The 21,228-nt window shown below is 32.4% G+C and overlaps 1 protein-coding gene and 1 long non-coding RNA gene across 5 annotated transcripts in view; one reads left to right on the forward strand and one right to left on the reverse strand.

Annotated features, from left to right (window-relative positions):
- The window catches only part of LOC148307391 (uncharacterized), a 32,542-nt gene extending 32,252 nt beyond the window's left edge, over positions 1-290 (forward strand). Inside the window, exon 3 of the long non-coding RNA XR_015837852.1 lies at positions 264-290. This is a non-coding gene — a long non-coding RNA (uncharacterized LOC148307391). The remainder of the gene's footprint in view (positions 1-263) is intronic.
- A 3,126-nt stretch (positions 291-3,416) lies between these two features.
- The window catches only part of LOC148307392 (uncharacterized), a 205,123-nt gene continuing 187,311 nt past the window's right edge, over positions 3,417-21,228 (reverse strand). For 3 of the 4 annotated variants that reach the window (XM_088263473.1, XM_088263474.1, XM_088263475.1), the window contains exons 6-10: positions 13,433-13,741; positions 9,943-10,265; positions 7,159-8,888; positions 6,076-6,248; positions 3,417-4,788 (exon numbers count right to left, since the gene is read on the reverse strand). In XM_088263473.1, the coding sequence (XP_088119599.1) occupies positions 4,675-4,788; positions 6,076-6,248; positions 7,159-8,888; positions 9,943-10,265; positions 13,433-13,741 (2,649 nt within the window). In that variant the 3' untranslated portion in view covers positions 3,417-4,674. The remainder of the gene's footprint in view (positions 4,789-6,075; positions 6,249-7,158; positions 8,889-9,942; positions 10,266-13,432; positions 13,742-21,228) is intronic. The other variant, XM_088263476.1, reaches the window with a different exon arrangement.

A 21,228-nucleotide genomic window follows, 5' to 3' on the forward strand; every position in this document is an offset into this window, starting at 1 on the left:
TTAATTCAATAAAAATCAATACAAAACATAACAATATGAATTTTTAAAAAGGTAATATTAAATGTGAAAAATACGATGTCTAACATGAATGTGCGGTGAAACAATGTATGATTGATATTGGAATGATGATATAAGGAATGAATAAAAGGCTGATTAAGCCTTTTTGATAAATCTAAGATAGGTGTGTTGAGATGGTTTGGGCCTCATGCCTCATGGGTTTCATGCCTCCTGAGAGCCTTAATCAAGCTTGCCTCTTTTACAAGGCATCAGGTTCGCGCCGCCCAGGACGACCACTGCTGACAGTTCATCGGCAGTTCTCGTCAGAGCTTCGGGATGCGGATCTGACTTGGGAGGAAGCAAGGGAGCTGGCAGCTGACAGAAAAGCCTGGAGACAGTTTGTGGACTCCATATGCTCCACCTAGGGATCGGATATGTATTGATATATATGATAAATAGTGTAATAACGAAATAGCTTATAATAAATGATGGGATTTCTGAAGACTTGATCTTTGAAGATCTGATCAACATAAAGATCCGATCTCGAAACAGATGCAGTCTTCGGTACATATGACCGCCCATTTAAACTTACCAATACATAAGCTTGATGGATCGCATGCATTCTTTGATCGTACAGAACACATTGGGTTCCACTCATTTTACTTGCCATATACCATATATCTCCTTATATTTTCTTATCTATTATGTTTGTCGAACCGAGGGTCTCTGGCGCAGAGCCTGTGACCTAACCATGGCACCCTAACCTGACTCTTATGGTAAGGACTGACCGGAGCATTTCGCTGTGACGTAACACGTTACGATGCGAGCATTCAGGCAGTCAGTACACCGAGCCGAGCATTCCATTCATAGTTTCAGATGCTCGGTGATGCTCAGTGATGCTCGCCGCGAGCAATATTATGACGTTATGTTACAACGAAATGCTCCGGTCAGTCTCCACCTTTAGATAATTAGAAATAAAATAAAATAAGTTCAATAATCTTTGGTTTATTTATTTATCAAATTCGACCTTTACAATGTGTTAATATCATACAATTTTAGTCAGTTACTGACAATTTTCTAATTAAGAATAATATTTATTACTATATTAATTACATATTCTAAAAATGTATAACAGATTTCATTTAACATATATAATTTGGTGTAACGTAAAACAAAACAAAGAGGTGCATGCAGTTAAAATATTTACTAGATGAATTTATTGATGTAATTAGTAAAATTCATAGTTAACAATGAAATACACTTATTGCAGGGAGAAAATGCAAAGGTGAACCGGAATAAAAAAAGGTTAAATTTATATCATTGCATGATTTACATCAAATAATGATTATTTTTAATATGTTTTGATATTAAGACTGACAATTATCATCAATTCACGAGTCCATCTAAGTTCAGTGACTTGATATCATTATTATATGGTATAGTTAACGTAGAACGGGCTACTTGAACTTTGACGTGTTACTTGAGCCCAGTACAAAAAAGAGATTTAAATCTGTATTTGGTCTACAATAATGAATGTATCGTGACAATAAGTGTCACCTGTCAGGGAAACAATGAATCATGCCGATAAGTTCATTATTGTAGACCAAATACAGATCTAAATATTTTTTGTACTGGGCTCAAGTAACACATCAATGTTCAAGTAGCCCCGTTCTACGCTACCAGTTTTAACTGAATTACATTCATGTCCATAATTTTAAAGAGGTAAGAGTCATAGCTGCAAGTAAATAAATCAAAAATAAAATGTTGACCTTTGATAATTAAATAAAAACGCATACCTTGGTGACAATTTTAAATAAATCATATCAGAACCCTGCATCCAATGTTATAAATATAATAACATATTCATAAAAATTCATAAGACATTTTAATAAAAAAAGACTCCCAGAAAGTAGACAATAAATGCAATGAAAAATCTAAGTTTACTTTCTAATGAATAATTCTTTGCTACGTTTTACTGCAGTACAAAAGTATAACTAATATTTCATTATCAATGTTTACTGATTTCACAATATTATCGAAGATATTATTTTTAAGTTACTGCTATATTAGTACGTAAATTTGTTTGCCTAAATGCAAAAGGTGCTATGCCAACGATGTGGATCAATATTTTTTCTATGATTCATTACAAATTAAGATATTGTAAGAATTATAATTTATTTAACAGTAAAAGTTTCTTAATTCGGAATTGAAAAGACCAAAAAAAGAAAATTATAGGAGTTCAGAGATGGAAGAAATAGAAATTAGCATATTTAGAATTAAAAAAAATAAAATTCACACATGATACGCAATGTTTCCAAATAAACTTAGCAAAATGATAAAAGAAGTGAATTAATTTGAATAATTGAATCAATTAAAAATATATATCTCGAAAGATTCCTTTTTTTTGCTCTTTTTTAGTGAACTACTTTTTCAAATTCCAAATTTATGATTTTTACAAATTACTAAAATCAATTGTCAAATCAAAAATCATTGAAAGGGACCAGAATTCCAAAATATAAAAAACATATTAACTATCGCAAAATACAAATTAAAGTGGATGGAATTAATAAACTTTTACTGTATTAATAAGTATCAATGATTACTAAACATTGACAATGAAATCTAATGCCAAATACCTAATCGAGAGCAACCATGAACTTTTCTGTCCAACTGCAACTTCTCCAATGGAGACCTCATGTCACTGTTGGAACGGATTTCTTTAGAGCGATAGAACATGAATCTCGTACTTACGTAGAGTGGTTCATATTCACTGTCAAACAGGGCTGCAGCCTAATGCAAATATTGCAATAGTTTTCCAATATATTCAACATGGAAGAATGTGTACTTTTTAACTATAAGATTCTGGTCTACCAATAATATGGAATGATATTGACTAAACTACTAGCTACTTTTGACTATAAATTAGTGTAGTTACTCTATGCAATTTTGCGACTAACCAGAACATTCTACATCAAACGAGATTAATTTAGATTCACTAATATTTCTTATCGAATGAGTAAATAAATGCATAGGTACTACTTTTTGGAGAAACGACACATTTTCTATAGCTATTTAACACTAAATCAGTAGATATTTTTCGTTTAATACAAATAAATAACCTTTTCATTGAGATGTCCCTTTAAATAAAGTCAATTAAAATAGATAAACCACTATTAAATAAGTAAAAGCATTTAAAATTGGGTGTTAAAAAATACTGTATCAATCATTAACTGAGTAAAATATTTTAATTAATTGATTCGGTAGTCACTTTGTGGTAAAATCTATCCATTTTAAATTAATGTTTTACTTAGAAAATACCACTGTTTCTTAAAATCTACTGTGACATATGTTTCGATGCATTCCACGAGTTTGAAAATGATGCGAATGCATCGATGTGTCACAGTAGATTTTAAGAAATAGTGGTATTTACTAAGTAAAACATTAATTAAAAATGAGTAAAATATTATCTGTGCACATAGACATTTTATAGTAAAAATATTTTCATAATTTATCTTATTTCGACCCATCGATGAGTCGTCTCAACCACAAGTCACATGGACGATAACGTCCATGTGCACATAAGTGTGAAAATAAAGTAAATGTGTAATTCTAAAGTTGATCCAGTCAGTAATCAAAGCAGCTAGCCAAATCTAAAGTGCACTGAACAAAAATATATTTCTTATTTAGTATTTGATTTACTACCGAATTTACACTGAAAGGCGGCAGTAGGACACAAAGAAATATGATTTGGTAATCATATCCCGGATATATGTATAGATAAAACTGTCACAGTGCACAGATGATATATTTTTTAGAAAAGAAGATTTATTCCATGATGATTTTTATATATCACTCACTCCTTTTAACTACATCATTTATCAAAAAACTTGATTTTTCAGGAGATCGTTTTTAAAGTTTAAGAATATAATAAAATGTATTAAAAATAAATATTAAGTCACTTATTGAACTTTTTACTGTGCAACATATCTGTTTAGGTAAAACCTGAAGGTTTTTCCTCCATTTGAAAAATATTTAGTAAATTTAGAAAAATAATAAAACAATACGTTTTCTTCAAAATGCAAAAACAACACTTTCTGCCCTGTAGCGGGTAAATATTGTGTTAAAAATATGCCGCTTTTACTGGGATTTAGTACATTTTCTGGGCATTCCGAAAACATGCACAACTGAAAATTGACGATTTTTGAAATATAACGTTGTTGAAAGGAGTGAGCGATATGTATACACATTTTTAAAATAATAACTAAATCAATAAAGAATATAATGTATAATGTTTCATTATACTGCATAAAAATAAAAACAATATATTAATTTCTTAGTACATAAATCACAACCATCACACTGTTCTTAAACCATAGTAGGAATGATTAAAATCAATTTAATAAATTAAATTATATTAAAATAAGTACAGATTTTCAATAAAAATTTAACTAAGTCCTCTACATTTAAAAAATCTACATTTCTTTACATCTATGAAAATTCTCAAATCTATTATTACAAAGCTAAAAATTATATTAATACGTATGAGATAAATAATTTACAGTCAACTACTGTTAAGTAAATACACTGAGTACTTTAATGGGAGTCTTTAAAAATAAAAATGAGTTTGTTTATTCAATATTAACTTCACCATTGATAATGTTCGTTTCCCCTTTCAACTTAAAATGATTCAATGTTCTTTTTTTTAACTTCACTTCCATTGTACGTTTGTTTCAGTGATGCAGATTGATCTTCAAGGCTTTTCTTCAGACCTTCGATAGTCTGAAGCAGCATCTGAAATTTGATAAATAAAACGTATTTCATTATCATGTTGGTAATACTCATTAACAGACTTTGCCAGGAAATAATTAAAATCATTGAAGATTTGTATTGAATTTTTTATTTATTTAAAATAAACCAACTGCTTTTTCCCAAGGATAGGCACAGAGGATAGAACGAATCAGCTTTCTATTCATGCATTGACCTATTACACCACATCCATATCCTTATTATTACTGTCCATTATTCCGGCTCCAAACCTTATTTTTCCCTAATAACGATTCCTGAGTTGGCAAAAACACACTAGTGATGCTCAGCAAATGTTTCAATCTTTAATCTAATTCAGAGTTTTCATTAATTTTATTTTAGCAAACAAACCTTATCTGCACCTAATTGCACATATGGCAAATATTGCATCAACGTGGCAAGACCAATGTGATAGGAATTGAAGCTGAGACCACCAGTAAAGTAGCCAAACGCGCTAAAAACTACACTACTGAGGCAGATCCGATTATTGCGAGTGGATAAATAAACCAATGGACTCAATAATAGGATAAGGCAGAAGACCAATGTCTCCGACATCACCCAAATGATAGTCAAGCTGAAGTGGGACCAAGCTGGCCATGTAGCGAAGGCTTCCGTTGTTTGTAGCAAACAAGATGTCCATTGATTCGCGTCTAAAAACGAGGAGCAAAGAACGTCTGGAGACTTGCTGGGGCAACGACTTATAAAGAAGTACAGTAATACCTCAAATAACGTGTGGAATTTGTGCCAGTAAAATGGCACGCTATGCGAATTAGCGCTTAGCAGGGTCTTTTTTCCACATATATAAATAACAATGGTACAGCAACATGACACACTTCCTTACACAAATGTCCACCATTTTTGCACGCAGCGCACAATTATTGAAATTTTACATACAAAAACTAATATTTCAAGAGATAAAACAGTATTATGGTTCATGTATAAACTTATTGGAAATGCACACACCTTACACATGACCGAAACGATATAAGCTGATTGGGAGTCGACACGCCATACACTTGATCGAATAAATATTTGAAAATTCTTGAGTAAAAGATTCCATTTTTCGGTTCCTCGGCGAATCACTGAAACGCGCAATTAAAACAGTGCCATAGTGAAACAGCACAAATAAAGGTGGCGTTAAGCAGGGTATTCTGTACCGGATTGAAATAGATGTAGGACTCCTCAGGAAAAAAATCATTACCGGAGATTGAGGCAGGTCTACACCCAAAATTGGGTGCAAAACGGCTCCTGAAGTAAGTAAATAACTTTATTTACCTGTCTTCTGAAAAGGGTGAGTTGCCTTTGAAACTGTCCTTGTTGTTGCTGCAACAGGTCACTCCTGTGGCGGGAGCGCTCCTCGGCGTCCAGTCTCTCTGCCCTCAGTCGAGCCACCTTCTCGCGGAGCCCGGCGCGGCACTCGTCAGTTCCTTGCAACAACAGTAAGAGCTCTACTTCAATTGTCATGCAGTTCAAAAGTTTTGTCACTATATAGCTACTGAAATAGTTATTTTAAAATCAAATGAGTGATAAAAACATTGATGAAATAGATAACTCTTTTACAGGCATTCGGATACTGCAACATATTGCCGGATTATTATTCTTTATTTTATTTTATTTTTTTTATATTTTATTTTACTACTAACATACTTCTTAACAAGAAGTATAAACCGAGAAAAAGTAACGAACACTGTCATAATTGGTAATAGAAAAAGTAGCAATTAAACACTAAGCATGTCTATAGTTGTAATAAATTGTTAACCACGGATAATGATGGATGATGATAAATGATCCAGAATAATTATCCAAAAAAGGTTTATTGTACCATAAATGGCAGTGAAATGTTTTTTTTTTTAAATATTAGGTTTATTACTTGTTTCTGCAAAGCTTATATTTATTTATTATATACCAAAATTCCTGAAGTGTGACTTGTGTTATCATTAACCAATTTTTATTAAAAAATAAATATTTGTTTTCTGTGATAAACATAGATATTTCAATTTCAGAATTTTTCACGGCTTGTGTTTGTAAATAGAATCCAAGCTGTGACAAAGTGGGGTCGAACCTAAATACTCAAAGTCCTACATGTTCAGGCCTTTACATTCCTATAACCTATATACACATAGTCCACGGCATTAACCATGAGACTATAACCTGACTCAAATATTTCACTGCTCTGAAGTGTTCAACCTAAATATAATTACATTTATACAAGTAAACTTACTATTCAATTTTCTTTATGGCATAGCAAATCAGATAATAAGTGAGCTAATCATATTTGAATTTTATTTGTTGCAAGTGATGAATATGAAATATGAAGTGATCTCCTGATAAATTTGTTTTAAAAGGTTTGTAGATTACCTTGATCATCGACTGTAGAAGCTTCTCCATCTGATTTTTGCCTTACAAGATGATGAGAATCTAAAGATTTCTGTAGTCTGTCAAATGTAGCACTCCCGGAATACACTTTTCTTTTTACAGGCTCACTTTGGGGACAATAAGCGGAATCCGGTACGCGGTGTCCAATGTCTATAGAACGAAAAGTCAACAGCGGTGGTCTCTTGTCATCCGAATCTTTCTTAGTCTGGTCACCATCGCCATCTGATGAGCTAGAGGTACCAATTATACTATTATGTCCATTTTGAGTATTTACCTTGTGTGGAGAGTTCCTACCTAAAAAATTGTGTTTCTTTGGACTTCTATTGAAGGTGGAACTATCAACACGTTTGTGTATAACGGATTGTTCTTTTTCGGTTGACTCATCACTGTCATCATCAATGTGAAGCATTTGAGAGACCGGCTGAGGAGTTCGTGGACGACACATCGGCGGAGTGGAATGTATATTCCGACCATTTAACTGTAATATTGGCGAGCCAGGCTGATTGATTGTCATCAGGTTTTTGGTTGGACCCGGGAGATTCACATTCCTTCTATGCATCCTCGGAGAATTGGGACACTTGACATTTGATCGAGTAGATTCAATGTTTTTAGTCATTAGACTTCTTTGTACTATTGGCGAATGAATTAAGAGTTTTTTCGGACTAGAAAATATATTTTCATTCACGCTCGAATTCGATTCTCTGCGACTGAGTTCTGGCGAATTAATTTGCATAAAATTGGTGATATGATTCTTTTTAGGGCTAAATCTCGGAGATACACATAGCTTTGGACTTCCGGGTACAGAGTCGCCTCCACGTTTGGGATTCAAATCGCACTCTCCATTTCTCAATAGTTCCACTCTCTTATTGGGTGGTGGATTATTTAGAATTCGTCTAGGAGAGCCCAAAATAGGAGTGCTGGCTTTCATCGTGACCAAAATGTGTTCTGCCTCCATTATAAGTTCCTTGTACTTTTTATCGGCTTCTTTATCAGCTTCTATAAGGGCTATTTCTGAATCGAAATTTGCCAAGTAATTTCCGTTGGGGGCAGTTTGTTTGACGGCACAGCTGCGAGAAACATAGCTGATAGAGTTGGACCTTCGTTTTAACGCATCTAACCTCGTGTCTTGGATAACAAGAGTTCTTTGGACAGACATTCGTACCGGCGACTGGTGACTACGGACCTCTGATATATCATCCAAAGGCTTTCTTCTGTGACTAACTGGGGTACCACCGAGACTGCGAGTGGCGGGGTCTCGGGGACGACGCCTTCTCGGAGCTCGGGGTTTGGTACTCTTCCTAGAGCCGCTTGTGGAACGTCGAGCACTGTTATCTCTATGTCTAGACAATTTTCTGGATAGCTCATTAGGAAAGTGATAATAATTTGAATGACCGAGGCGTCGAGGTCCCCTTTCTGAATCACTAAGATTAAGATCTTGAAATGAGTCCTTATCGATGAAATCTAAGTCATCGGGATCTTGTTCGTCTCCTCCATCCTGTCCTGTATCGGCATCAGTATCACCACAATCCTCACAGTCCGTGGGATCGCTGTCAGAAAGGATATCTGTCTCTCGTTCATACACATAGCTCTCGTCATATTTCCCCATCATTTCATGTAGTGTGAGGTCATCGTCACTGGACCGCTGGCTGCCAGAAGAGCTGGATGAAACTGGAACTGCCAATCTTCGTGGGGACCAGGTGACGGAAGGGGCCCTAGAACATTTTAAAAAATGGCATTTATTTATATTCCATGATTGATTAATTACAGGAAAACAAATTTCAAACTTTACAGCATTCACTACTTACTAAAAAATCTTTCTTAATAATATAAGTTCTGGTTTATTGCCTGAGCTGAGCCTTTATATGTATAGGAGTATGACTGTACATGGTCGTCCAAACAAAATTTTCCTCTAAGGAGTACATGAACGGCAGCACTTGCAGCTAAAAGACGTGTATTTACCAGTGCTTACTACTTGTTATTTTATTATGATTTTATGTTATAAGACTATTTGTTATAAGACTTTTTGTTTCTCTATTAGTGTATTCGTTAGTGTATTTTTTTATATTAGATACTGTATATATGTATTATATGTATTATCCTAAAGGCTTCAGCCCTTTAATAAATAAATAAAACCCAGTGACATTTATTTATAAAATGGCACTTGTACTGCCATCTGTGGTTGTATTTAAACACTAAAACCACAGATTATTTTTCTTTTTTCCCATGATATTTTCCTTAAAACAAAGTTTGTGTGATGTCATCTCAATAAAGCTGTCAAAGAGAGCCTATGAAATAGAACATGGACAATTTTTATATAAATCATGTTTACTGGTGTAAATATATATTTTTTTATTCAAGAAAATTTTGTGCTTGTAGCATTGAGGAGAAGCCAGACCGTTGACTTTGGTCAACAGACCTTCCGTTCTACTAAAAGAGGGTTCAGCATTTTGTGTCCTAGCTTGGTTTATGGTACCAATGACCTTTACTATTTTTATTATGTATGATACTGCCTCTCGTGTTCCTTTCCAGTTCCTTATGAACTAACAAGGAGATCCAATGTCGGACAGGTCCTCACCCAGGCTTCTGCTGTATATACGAGTATAATATACAAATTTTATATTCTTCTTCTTCTTTATTTAGGACTATGTTCTGTCAATCTCCTGTCCGCTCCTGGGATTAACAGGAGATTAATAGGATAAGAGGTAACAGACCCCCAGGAATTTTATATTGTACATATAATATAAAAGTTGTATCATAAATACTCACGGACTACGAACTACAGGACTGGCTTCCCTGCACGGGCCGAGGATGCCCTTCTTGGGCTGCAGCTTCCCTTCAGGTCCGCTGACCCTGGCCGAGGAGCAGGTGCTGCCGTTGCAGGAGTCCTCCGCGCCGCTGCGGGGCGCCGGGGACGAGCCCAGCCAAGGGTTGGTCCTGATGCGGCTCCGCTGGCGCGGCGAGGGGCTGGCAAGCGCGACAGGGGGCGGAGGGACGGTTGGGGGGGGCGGCTGCGGCAGGGTCGGGGGCGCCACGCGCGGTCGCCCCACGTCGCAGGACTCAGAGCGGCGGTGGCCAGGCGGGATGCAGCGCTGAATACAGTCAAAATAAACTTTTTATTGCCTTTTTTCTTTTCTTATATAATATAATATGATAAAAACAAAGTTTATGGTATTCAGCTGTCAGGACCACGCACAAGCACGTCTCATATTAAAAGTACCTGGGAAAAATACTTGTTGAAAATGTTGACCCAGAAACTGAAGTAAAGTATAGAATAGAAGCCAGTTTTTAATAAGTTGATAAAAAAAATCTGTAATGAGACCCTCATTCTGAAGCTTCGGCAAAGAATGCTTAGGTGTTATGTCTGTTCATATCAAGATCTAAGAGAAGAGAAGTACAAGATATTGCACCTAATCACAAAAGGCAAAATACAGGTTTGATGAGGTGTGGGCAGAAGACAGATCTCCTGGCTCCGGAATATACGAAATTGGACAGGGATCAGGACCGTCAAAGCGCTGTTTAGAGCTGCCCAAGACAAGGATAAATACTCTCATGTGATAGTTAACATCAGGGGGACCTGACATGACATGAACAGAAGAATATATTCTATAATATACTATATGATAATAATGTCCTTCACCAATGATAATAATATACTTGACTATATTCTATCAAATTACAGTAAAACCTCGCTTAACTTAGTATTCAGTATTTTTATATCATTGTAATATAAACTACTATAGAGTCCCTAAAGCTCAACACTCAGTAACCCAGCAGTCCGAAAAAAAAAACAAAGTGGACTAGTTTATTTTCAGTATAGACAGCTTTATGCCTTCATTAGGTACTTTTCTGAGGTCTGTCTTATCAGGTAAATTACTAAACACTTTGTATTTATTCATTTTCATTTTCATGTAATAAAGAAATTAAGCAAAATGTAGTATTTATTGTAAATTATTAGAAGACACCATTCAGTTAACTTAAGCGATAAAATCATATTATGGCATAAATCCACGCTTTATAATTGATATTAATGGTTTTTACAGACTTAAAAATTAGCATACATCAACACAGAAACAAAACATTCAGCATCCAAATAAATAAATAAAAAACACATCTGCAGTATTAGGACTGTGCAATTGTTATTAGCAGTTCACACAGAAATAAGTGATTGACAAATACAAAGTGTACCAACGCTAAATAGAACGCATGTCCAAGTAATTAACGCCTCTAAGTTACACTACTGGCATTGTTACTGTTTAGTGCAGAGTGTAATATCTCACAACAATGACTTCATACAACTTCCGAAGAAAGTGAAGTAAATACATTAGCAGATCTACAATCTAGGTTTTTTGAAGGCCTGTACCATTTTCTAGAGAGAAACCTCCATTTGTAATTTTCATAACTTCTTATGAGTTTATTATTCCTCTTTACATGATCAAATCTACGGTAATAAGTAAATAATTAAGACCCTTAACACTATGCGAGTTAATTAAATAAAATATATATTCAACAGAACTAGGAGAAGACAGCCAAGAAAATATTATCATAGTGATGTATAGATATAAATCAATCAGCAAATAAAGAAATGTTTGTCATTTTCTAACCTTTAATACACTAAAAAAAATAAAAAATAATGTATTATCAGGGCAAACGGGAGTGTTTTACGACATCATATCGATGGCCCCTACGTAAAGTACTCTATCTGCAAATCTGTTACTTTACAGGAGAGAGCTAAGAAGATTTTTTCAACATATTTTTTTATTTTTTATTAATTAATGGTATTATCTGAAATTCTAAACTAGCATTATACATTCAAAAACACGATAAAATAATGTATTTAATAGTTTTAAAACTTTATGCTTTGTCAAAATTAAGTAGTTATCATTTTAGGAGTTCAGTTCATTTCGAAAATTTGATGTAGATAGCGTCTTATACGCCTGAAAACTATGCGTAAGTTATTTTATATATTTTTTTGTTTATTTATATTTGTAGATAGCGGTTTATTTATTTAGTTTATTTATTTCATAAGTACATAGATACATTCATAGATGCATACTTATTTCATATATACATAGGTCTGTTGATAACGTACACCAAATATCTCAAAATTGACAAAAATGTAGTTAGAGCACTTTATGTAGGGCACGTCGATATTACATTACATTAAACCATCTGATCACCAGCTTTCCGTGTGTGTCGGGAAAGGCACCTCAACATAGATCAAGAAGAATATGAAAGTTTGGTAATTTATAGGGCTTACGACAATCAATTTTCGGAACACTCAGATATATTTTAATTTTCAATTAAAAAAAAATATGACCATGATTCACCTTCTCGCACGGAACTAAAATGGCTTCACTTCAACCAGCGCATAAATCTTGAATCTCCATTCCATTCCTTGCCATAACACATCATTCTTCAGTAATTCCTTCTCTGTCCAAGCGGCCAGACTATGGAATGAATTACCTCTTCTTGTAAAAAATGCACCTTCAATAATAACTTTTAAGAAACGTCTGAGACATTACTATTTATCACTAGAATCCTAACTGTTCATCAAACCTCCTCCCTTAGTCTTTCCCTCTACCTCCTTCCCTAAACTCGCTTCATCCTTTGCCCTCCTTATTATCATCTTTTGTCATTTATGTTTTTTTTTAATTATCAATTTGTAATTAATGTTGTTTTTTAAAACGTTAAAGTATTATCTACCCTCTGATTGCAAACAGCTATATATGGTATCAAACGTTTTGATCAATATCACTAGTCTGTTTTTGGTTGGTTGGAAGATATTGCTTTTTAGCAAATGTTCTTATTTATTTTCTGTACATGAAATTTAAATAAATATATCTTTGTCGTACAGGAGAAAGTGACCAACTAATAAAACGTTAAATGTTCAGGAGGGCCATTTAAGTCACTTTTGCTTGGCACGAAAATCAACATCAATGCAGTTAGTCATTTTTAACTAGTCAATATATTATACTTCCATGTTTAAAATCGGTTTGGGATTTTTTCAGGGAAATATTAAGCTAGTAAGATATCAAATAGTCAATGATCACGTTTTTGAAAAAAATGCACTTGATTACTTTCTCCTGTATGACTGCGATATTTTTATCAAAATGTATAAAAATGTTGTAAATTAAATACGAGCTTATTCTAAGCGCTTACAGAGACAAAGAGAGGATACCGCAACAAAAGTTGCCCAGACTTTCATATTCTTCTTCGTCTATGTTGAGATATCAAAAAATCAAATTGAATAAATTACCTTTGGTGGTTCCTTCTTCAGGACGGGCGGCTTGGCCTCGATCGCGAAGTCCACCTGCTTGAGGAGCCGCGGGGGCTGCGGCGGCGCGGGGGGCTGCTGGAAGTAGTGCGTGCCCGTCCTGATGTTGATGTAGTACTCGGGCGGGTAGGAGGCCCCCGGCGAGGTGCCGTCCGTGGAGTAGCCCGTGGAGTAGGCGCTCTCGGGCGAGGACAGCGAGGCCCCACCGGCCGGGGGGCCCGGGGACAGCATGGCCTCCAGGCTGCCGCCGCCGCCGCTCCCGCCACTGCCGCCGCTCCCGCTGCTGCAGCTCTGGAAAAATAGACAAAATATTACTATAACACGTATAAAATAATAAATATACCGTCTATCAAAATTACAACTAAGATACGAAAGGAATCCAACAACAATGCACATTTATGGTACATCTTTAAAAAAAGAATGCAATATAGATGTTCACTAATGAACATTGAAAGCTGTCCCACCGCATGCCCAGATCTGATACAGAAGCATCTAGGCTTCCTGACAGATCTGCTCTTGCTAAGCAATTTTTTTGTTGAACTAAGTTGCGAAATTTATTGAAAATGTGTAACAATATAAAATTGTATCTCGATTTTACTGTGAATTTACATTTAAAAGCTTTCAATATACCTGTCACTGTCAATCTAAATAAATACAAGATTGTAAGTCCATCACCAAATTTTCTAGAAGTACCCCAGTGTAATGGACAGAATGGTGAACGTTACAAAAGTTTATAAAGTAATGGATCACAAATGTTCAAATTCAGAACGTGAACGGCCGCGCTAGAAGTCGGACGTGTTTCTGCACACGATTTTTTTAGAATATATTTTGGAATTTGATGTTTATTTAGAGTTCAAATTGAAAAAATATATATGAATATTTAAACTCTTTTATTTTCAAAACTATTTATTTATTTCAAATAAAAACTTATTTTTTCAATAGAGTGTTTCAGGCAAAAATTCAGTTACGCTGAATATTACCTGGGTTTAAAGAAAATTAAGTTTCGGGTTATTGATTACTGGGCCTTAAGCCAGCCGAATGCCGGAAACGATGTGACATTTCGTCTCAAGTTAAGGGACTTAACAATTAATATAATATAATATAAATAACTTACAAGTATAAATAAATTTATATTATATTATATCATTCGCAGGATGAATACATATTTGAATGTACTTAATTTCTTTAGATTTTATTCAAATTTCGGGTGCTTTCTTCAAAAGTTGTAAAATAAAAAAATAAAAAAATAATTTTAATTCAAATTGCACTTCTTGTGAATGTGTTTCGACACTTTCCACATTATTTTAAACGTGTCACAATAGATTTTAACGAATATTTATCCATTTTTAATTTAAATACTATTTGGTAAATATACATAGTGGTATTAACCAAGTAGTATTTAAATTAAAAATGGATAGATATTTACCACAAAATGACTGACAATTTTTTTTTATTAAGCCTCTAGTCTTTTATGAATGATAGTAAATATTGATTTTAAAAATCAATTAATGAAATAAGTGAATTTATTAGAAATTGAAATATTTTTCATGAATCTTAAAAACGGTAATGTAGCCTTTTAATAAATAATCGATTAAAGCAAGCCCATGAAAATTGTTACCTTAACGTCTTGCACGAAAACTTTCAGGAAAATTCATGATAATTTCTAAAAAATTTTCGTTACAAACCCATATTGGATACTCGTAATAGAATTAATAAACAATTTATGAAAAAATATCAAGCAATGAAGTAAGCGCATTAAAATTGTTACCTTAACGTCTTGCACGAAAACTTTCAGGAAAATTCATGATAATTTCTTTAACATTTTCGTTACTAACCCATATTGGATTCTCGTAATAGAATTTATAAACAATTTATGGAAAAATATCAAAACTTTGGGAATATAAGATATTGCCTGTTTAGAAATAAGCTTTCAACACTACCTACAATCTCGTGAACAGAAAACAGACTCGCGTCAGTTCGTGATTTTAACCAGACTGTAATAATACGTACGTTGGAAATATCTGGAGCATTCATCTCCTAACTAAACACCCAATCGGGGTGGTTGGTGGGAAATTTTGTGGCTAATTTATTCACGGAGGTAATCGAAACTTGAATAATCATATACAAATCGGAAAGCAAGGTGTAAAACAAGTACAGGATTAATTAATTCATTAATTATTGATAAACAGAATTCGTGACAAAGGCAAATTTAATTAAAGCAGGAATATATGATGTACCAAAATGAACTTATTCCACATACCCAAAGTTTTTTTTCCATAGTAGAAAAACTGTTCGCATAACTCATATTTTTAGTAATTTTTTAAATGTTTAATTATTATCGATTATTATTTGAACTTTCCTCGACTAATCACCACGATAAAAAGATTGACAGAAAAATCTTTATTTAGAATACATTTACATATTTTTATTACAAATACTCGTACATGTATTGTTAATACTATGCCTTACTTTTTGGTTTAGTTGTATGATTTACATTTTTATTTATACCAGCTGTCCCGGCCAAGCTTTGCAGTGGCTCAGTCTGGTTAAATGGAAAAGAACGTATAATGTTTACATTTCTAAGACGTCATGAATTTCACAATGCTTGGAAGCAATAAAAATATCAAAAATCTTTCAAACAACAAGGCGATTCAAAACAATGAAAATGGTTATTGACAGCACCTCTTAACGCCATGACCAATGTTTAGTATTTTGTATGTTGCTATTACGTTCACAGATGGCACTGCCATCTCTCATCTCATCTCAGTAAAACAAGCCGTTTAAAAAAATATTTTTCTACGTAAAATCTACTTTATTTTTATTTACAGATAGATAAAAAATACTCGCGTATTCAAATGCAACGTTTCGTCAAAATTTCAAAGTAATAAGAGTGAACATTTATATTTTTATTTACATGGCTTTATTACTACTATTTTGGCCTGCATAATAAAATCTGTTAAAGGAATAAAATTTCATTTTTCTATATGTATATATGTTACGATAAGAATAGCTGCAATTTAAGAGTAAAAAAAGCAAAATATCAATGAATCAGAATACTGTATAACGGTTTAATCTTGTAATGGAAAATCAACGTAAAAACATCGTAACCCTAACGTGACAAAAGCTCATGCCAAGCGACAAAATCACCATAAATCACTATGTAACGAAATTACCCCAAAACCAACCGAATCTTATTAAGATAACGAACGACAGAACGAGTAGCGTGTGGTCACACCTTGATGTAATGTTACGTAATTGGAAAAGATATTCGACCAAAACAACTGAAAATTCGTCGAGAAATAAAACAAGTCAGAATTTCTTGAATATTTAACTACCGTATTAAATTAAATTATTTTGATTCAATAAACTAGGTCAAGATTTTTCAGTTATTGGATTTTTCAGCTGTATAAGTTTTGCCAAAACATACAATTATGTATCCATATTTTCCGACGGCAGAAAATTTAATATTATTGATTGATGGTACTAGAGAATTGAAGTTTTAAAATCTAGAAAAAATAATGTTATTGATCGATGGTACTAGAGGATTGAAGTTTTAAAATCTAGAAAAATAATATTATTGATCGATGGTACTAGAGAATTGTAGTTGGAAATTCTAGAAAAATAATATTATTGATCGATGGTACTAGAGAATTGTAGTTGGAAATTCTAGAAAAATAATATTATTGATCGATGGTACTAGAGAATTGTAGTTGGAAATTCTAGAAAAATAATATTATTGATCGATGGTACTAGAGAATTGTAGTTGGAAATTCTAGAAAAATAATATTATTGATCGATGGTACTAGAGAATTGTAGTTCGAAATTCTAGAAAAATAATATTATTGATCGATGGTACAAGAGAATTGAAGTTTTAAAATCTATAAAAAATTATATTATTGATCGATGGTACTTGAGAATTGTAGTTCGAAATTCTAGAAAAATAATACTATTGATCGATGGTACAAGAGAATTGAAGTTTTAAAATCTAGAAAAAATAATATTATTGATCATTGGTATGGAGGAATTGTAGTTGAAAATTCTAGAAAAAATAATATTATTGATCGAAGGTACTAGAGAATTGTAGTTGGAAATTCTAAAAAATAATATTATTGATCGATGGTACTATAGAATTGTAGTTGGAAATTCTAAGAAAACTAATTACTGATCGATGGTACTAGAGAATTGTAGCTGAAAATTCTAGAAAAAATAATATCATTGATCATTGGTATGGGGGAAATGTAGTTAAAAATTCTAGTAAAAAAAAGTATAACTGATCGATAATACGAAAGAATTGAGTTTTTAGGTAATAAATGTTTCAATAATTAAAAAGTAATGTTATTTTGATTATATTACGAAATAAATAAAAATAATAATAAATTAATTTTTTTACTAAAAAAATCATTGCATGAATTATTTATAGTTTTTTGGATTGGAAATTTTTATGATTTTTAGCTTCACAGAAATAGAAGTTATATTTGATTGAGAAATACGCGATTTATTTATTTATTTAAATTCCTATTTCAATTTCACATTTAATAGCGTTATGGATAAAGATTTTTTTCTGTCAAATGGTTCTAAAGTATCACGAGCTCGAAAGAAGCAACGTATTGTTTTGTAGCTTTCATTTTTCGGATTCAAACAAAAATTATTGGATTTTTCAGCTGTATAAGTTTTGCCAAAACATACAATTATGTATCCATATTTTCCAACGGCAGAAAATTTAATATTATTGATCGATGGTACTAGAGAGTTGAAGTTTTAAAATCTAGAAAAAATAATGTTATTGATCGATGGTACTAGAGGATTGAAGTTTTAAAATCTAGAAAAATAATATTATTGATCGATGGTACTAGAGAATTGTAGTTGGAAATTCTAGAAAAATAATATTATTGATCGATGGTACTAGAGAATTGTAGTTGGAAATTCTAAGAAAACTAATTACTGATCGATGGTACTAGAGAATTGTAGCTGAAAATTCTAGAAAAAATAATATCATTGATCATTGGTATGGGGCAAATGTAGTTAAAAATTCTAGTAAAAAAAAGTATAACTGATCGATAGTACGAAAGAATTGAGTTTTTAGGTAATATATGTTTCAATAATTAAAAAGTAATGTTATTTTGACTATATTACGAAATAAATAAAAATAATAATAAATTAAGTTTTTTACTAAAAAAATCATTGCATGAATTATTTATAGTTTTTTGGATTGGAAATTTTTATGATTTTTAGCTTCACAGAAATAGAAGTTGTATTTGATTGAGAAATACGTGATTTATATATTTATTTAAATTCCTATTTCAATTTCACATTAAATAGCGTTATGGATAAAGATTTTTTTCTATCAAACGGTTCTAAAGTATCACGAGCTCGAAAGATGCAACGTTTTATTTTGTAGTTTTAATTTTTCGGATTCAAACAAAAATTCGGTAGTAAAAAAAAACGGTATTAAAAAAGTACACATGAATATGTGGTCTCTAGTCCTTAGTAATGACAATCTGGGCGATAGAAACTGACAGTTATGGATAGAAACGTGTAGGAAATGAACCCTTTAACTACTTCAATTGCCATTCTAAAAGGATAACTGACAGAACAGATGATGCATCTGAGATATGATTAATTATACGTCATTAAAGAGATTACAATATAAGCTCTCCGCAAGCTCAAATGAAGATGTAATCTAGAATGTACTTAAATGAAATGATTTTTTTTTTGACATCTCTATATATATATATATATATATATATATATATATATATATATATATATATATATATATATATATATATATATATATATATATAAATATATATATATGTGAACCAATTTTGAAACATTATTCTAGAATCACTAGAACTTCACTAGAGACATTTATTGGTGAGATGAAAAGAAGCTTTTTACTAAGCAGAAACTCTTTTACTAGTATGTGAATTCCGAATCCTGGATTATAATCACACACATGAGAAACGCTAGAACATATCATTTTCATTTTTATTATTTAAGCTTATAATTTGACCAAATAATTTATTTACAATATTTAGATTTTTTGTAATCGGAGATAATCAAGATTTTGTGAACAAGTATTTGGACACACTCAAAATGTTGTAAAATGAAATGAGTTTGAAAATTACAGAAATTCTTTATACGTTTGACAGAGCTAATGACACGAACTGTGATGGAATAGACTTACTGTGAAACCGGCATCGAGGGCGTGATTCCCATCAACTGAATAGAAATTCGAGAGAAAAAATCTATTTAGTCTTAGTAACATGATATACATTAAATATATTCTTTCCTGTCACTTATTTCGTACTCCGTGAAAGTTATTTAATGGAAAGATATCAAAACATTTTAATTTTAAAATTTAAAAGATAAGGTACCAAGACCAAGTTTTGAAATACAATAATATTTAAGTGTTTCACAGGAGTGGGATTCTGAACGCTATATCTACCACATGTCGATATGTAGATATATTTAAAATTATTTATGGACTTTTAAATTGAATTGTAAAAAAAAGGACTTTGGTATTTTCAAAATCATTTTAAGTCTTTCATGGTTTGGAAGTTATTATAAGTAGCAATAATAATAAACATGTTGGTAGTAACTATGGATATATAATAAATAAAAATAAAAACAGTTAAATAGTTAAATAAAAATTGCAGATAATTACAGACACTTTACTCATCTACGTAGATTAAACTTTTAATTCTATCTTTAGAGAAATTTTCAGAAGATATTTAAGATATTAAAATTAAGACTTGAAGGCATTTTTTTATGCTACACGTCACCACGGTAGATCTAATATAAAAATAAAACATAGTAATAATATTTTTAGAAAAGTGTCGAGGAGATGCTATAGGTTGATCGTCGTAGAAATATAAATAACGTATTGCCGTATATATAGAGCAAAATACGTTTACAGTATGATTGGGGCTAGGTTCCGCATTGTATTATTAGGTGAGATTAATTGAAAATATCTACCGGCGAGACAATACAGGAAACTGAAGAGGTAATTCATTAAAGTGCTCAACGGTCTTGTATAATTTACTTTAGTGAGACATTGATGAAACGCTTATTTAGTGACCCAGTTCTATGATAAGGCGAGCATTGCCGGTAAAACAGTTTTAAATGGATAAAAAAAAATTAAAAACATTACTTTTGAAATCTTTATCTTTATAAAGTTTCTTTTGTTGTTGTAGAGAATTATATCAAAATAGAAAACTGCGTATTCGGGGTTTATTCTCAGCAATACTAAACATGTTTCTATTCAATAAAATATGAAAGGGGAAAAAAGATATCATTGTCATGATATTGGACAGAATTGCGCAGGAAGCATCATTAAGAAAGTCAAAGGATCGACAACCTTTCAATCGGACGGTCACTTACATCGTATACAAGAAAGCAAAGGGGGAAGAAAATTAGTATCTCGAGATTTTTTTCTGAATAACACAACACTTTTCCTCACAAAAACGTTAAATTTCCATTATAAGCGTTTATTAAGTTATCAGAAATTCAAGTTTGTAAAATTGTTACGTTTTGGTGCGATTGAATGATATCATATTGGTTTAACACAGGATTGGTCACGTTTTGTCGCAACTTTAATTCAAATTTGAATAGACTACAATAAACAGAACAGATTTGCATTTAAAGGATATTTTGTGCAGCATTGGAATGTAACTTTTTTGTGTGGACCTCCACACTTATAAACGCAATTTATCTAATATATATGTATACGTAAGAGGCTATGAAGCTATTTTTCAAGGATGTGAAAATCTTAC

This window comes from Brachycentrus maculatus, unplaced genomic scaffold, assembly GCF_059751285.1.
Source record: "Brachycentrus maculatus isolate JH-2025_06_01 unplaced genomic scaffold, ASM5975128v1 h1tg000199l, whole genome shotgun sequence".
NCBI lineage: Eukaryota > Metazoa > Arthropoda > Insecta > Trichoptera > Brachycentridae > Brachycentrus > Brachycentrus maculatus.